This window comes from Eimeria tenella, genomic scaffold, assembly GCF_000499545.2.
Source record: "Eimeria tenella Houghton genomic scaffold, Eth_scaff2024, whole genome shotgun sequence".
NCBI classification, from domain to species: Eukaryota; Apicomplexa; class Conoidasida; order Eucoccidiorida; family Eimeriidae; genus Eimeria; species Eimeria tenella.
The window spans coordinates 2336-3521 of NW_013541868.1; the positions used below are offsets into that span (position 1 = coordinate 2336).

The following is a 1186-nucleotide window of genomic DNA, read 5'->3' on the forward strand; positions in this document are numbered from 1 at the left end:
GCTGCCCCAGCGCCAATTAAGTGGCAAATGAAAGCAGCAGAAACTTCAGAAAGAGATGCTTCCAAGTGGGGGGCCCGCAAGTCTTCTTTAAATGGCAAATTAATTAAATGAAATCCAGAAATGCTCACGGGGGCCCCCCTGTTGTCGACTTCGTAGAGCTGTACGTACACCCCAAGCCCAGTACACTTCGCCGAGGTGTACGTACACCCCAACCCCGCGCTTCGTTTTTTTCGGACTTTTTTTCGTTCTTTCGCGTTTTTTCCCCTTTATTGTTTTTATTTATATATTTATTTATTTATTTATTTATTTATTTTCGTTATTTAATCTCCATTTCGAGCTTATTTGCCCTTTATTTCATTCTTTTTCGCGGACTTCACCTGCGGCAACAGCGCCCCCAGCATCACGGGGGCCCCCCGGCGAGGAACGAAAGACACAACTGCAGCCTGAAGAAATAAAAATAAATAAATAAATAAATAAATAAATAGTTAATTAATTATTAATTGATTGATTGATAATACGTAAATAAATAATAAATTAAATGATAATAATAAATCAAGTTGAAGACGAGAAAACAAACGGAATAAACGGAAATGCAAAAGGGCTTCAAAAATAGAAAAAAGAAAATTAAAAAAAATTAAAAAAAGAGATAAAAGGAGACACAACAAAGAGACACAACATCGAAAGAAAAAGAATAAAAAAGAGTAAAACAAGGAGAAAAGAAGGAGAGAAAAAGGATTAGAAAGGAAATTAAAAAAAGAAAAAGAAATGAATACAAGAAGTAGGAAAAAAAGAAAAAAAGAAAAAAGAAAAAGTAACTCACAACTTGCTTTTTATCCATGGCAAGGATAAGGGCGGAAAGAAGTCTTTTGCTCTCTTCGAAATAAGAAAGTGCATTTCTAGTTTCGACATTTGTTTGCTGCTGCTGCTGCTTTTGCTCCTGCTGCTGCTGCTGGCGCTGCTGCTGCAGCTGCTGCTGCAGCTGCTGCTTCAGCTGCTGCTGCCGCGCAGCAGCAGCAGCAGCAGCACTTCCGAAAGAAACAAATAAACTGTTTCCCACATTTGCTTCCGGACCCAAAAGAGAAAGAGGAATAAACCCTAGCAGCCGCATGCAGGGGCTTCCGTAGCTCTGCAACACCCAAAACCCTAAACCCTAAACCCTAAACCCTAGGCGGGCCCGCCGCAACTG

General features: G+C 40.1%; 1 protein-coding gene across 1 annotated transcript; it reads right to left on the reverse strand.

Annotated features, from left to right (window-relative positions):
* Positions 1-124: 124 nt before the first annotated feature.
* ETH_00042975 (uncharacterized protein) lies at positions 125-1108 on the reverse strand (the record flags this gene model as incomplete). Its single annotated transcript, XM_013374428.1, has 3 exons — positions 125-158; positions 373-443; positions 821-1108. 3 exons carry the CDS (start codon positions 1106-1108, stop codon positions 125-127), a joined length of 393 nt encoding a protein of 130 aa, XP_013229882.1.
* Positions 1109-1186: the final 78 nt, after the last annotated feature.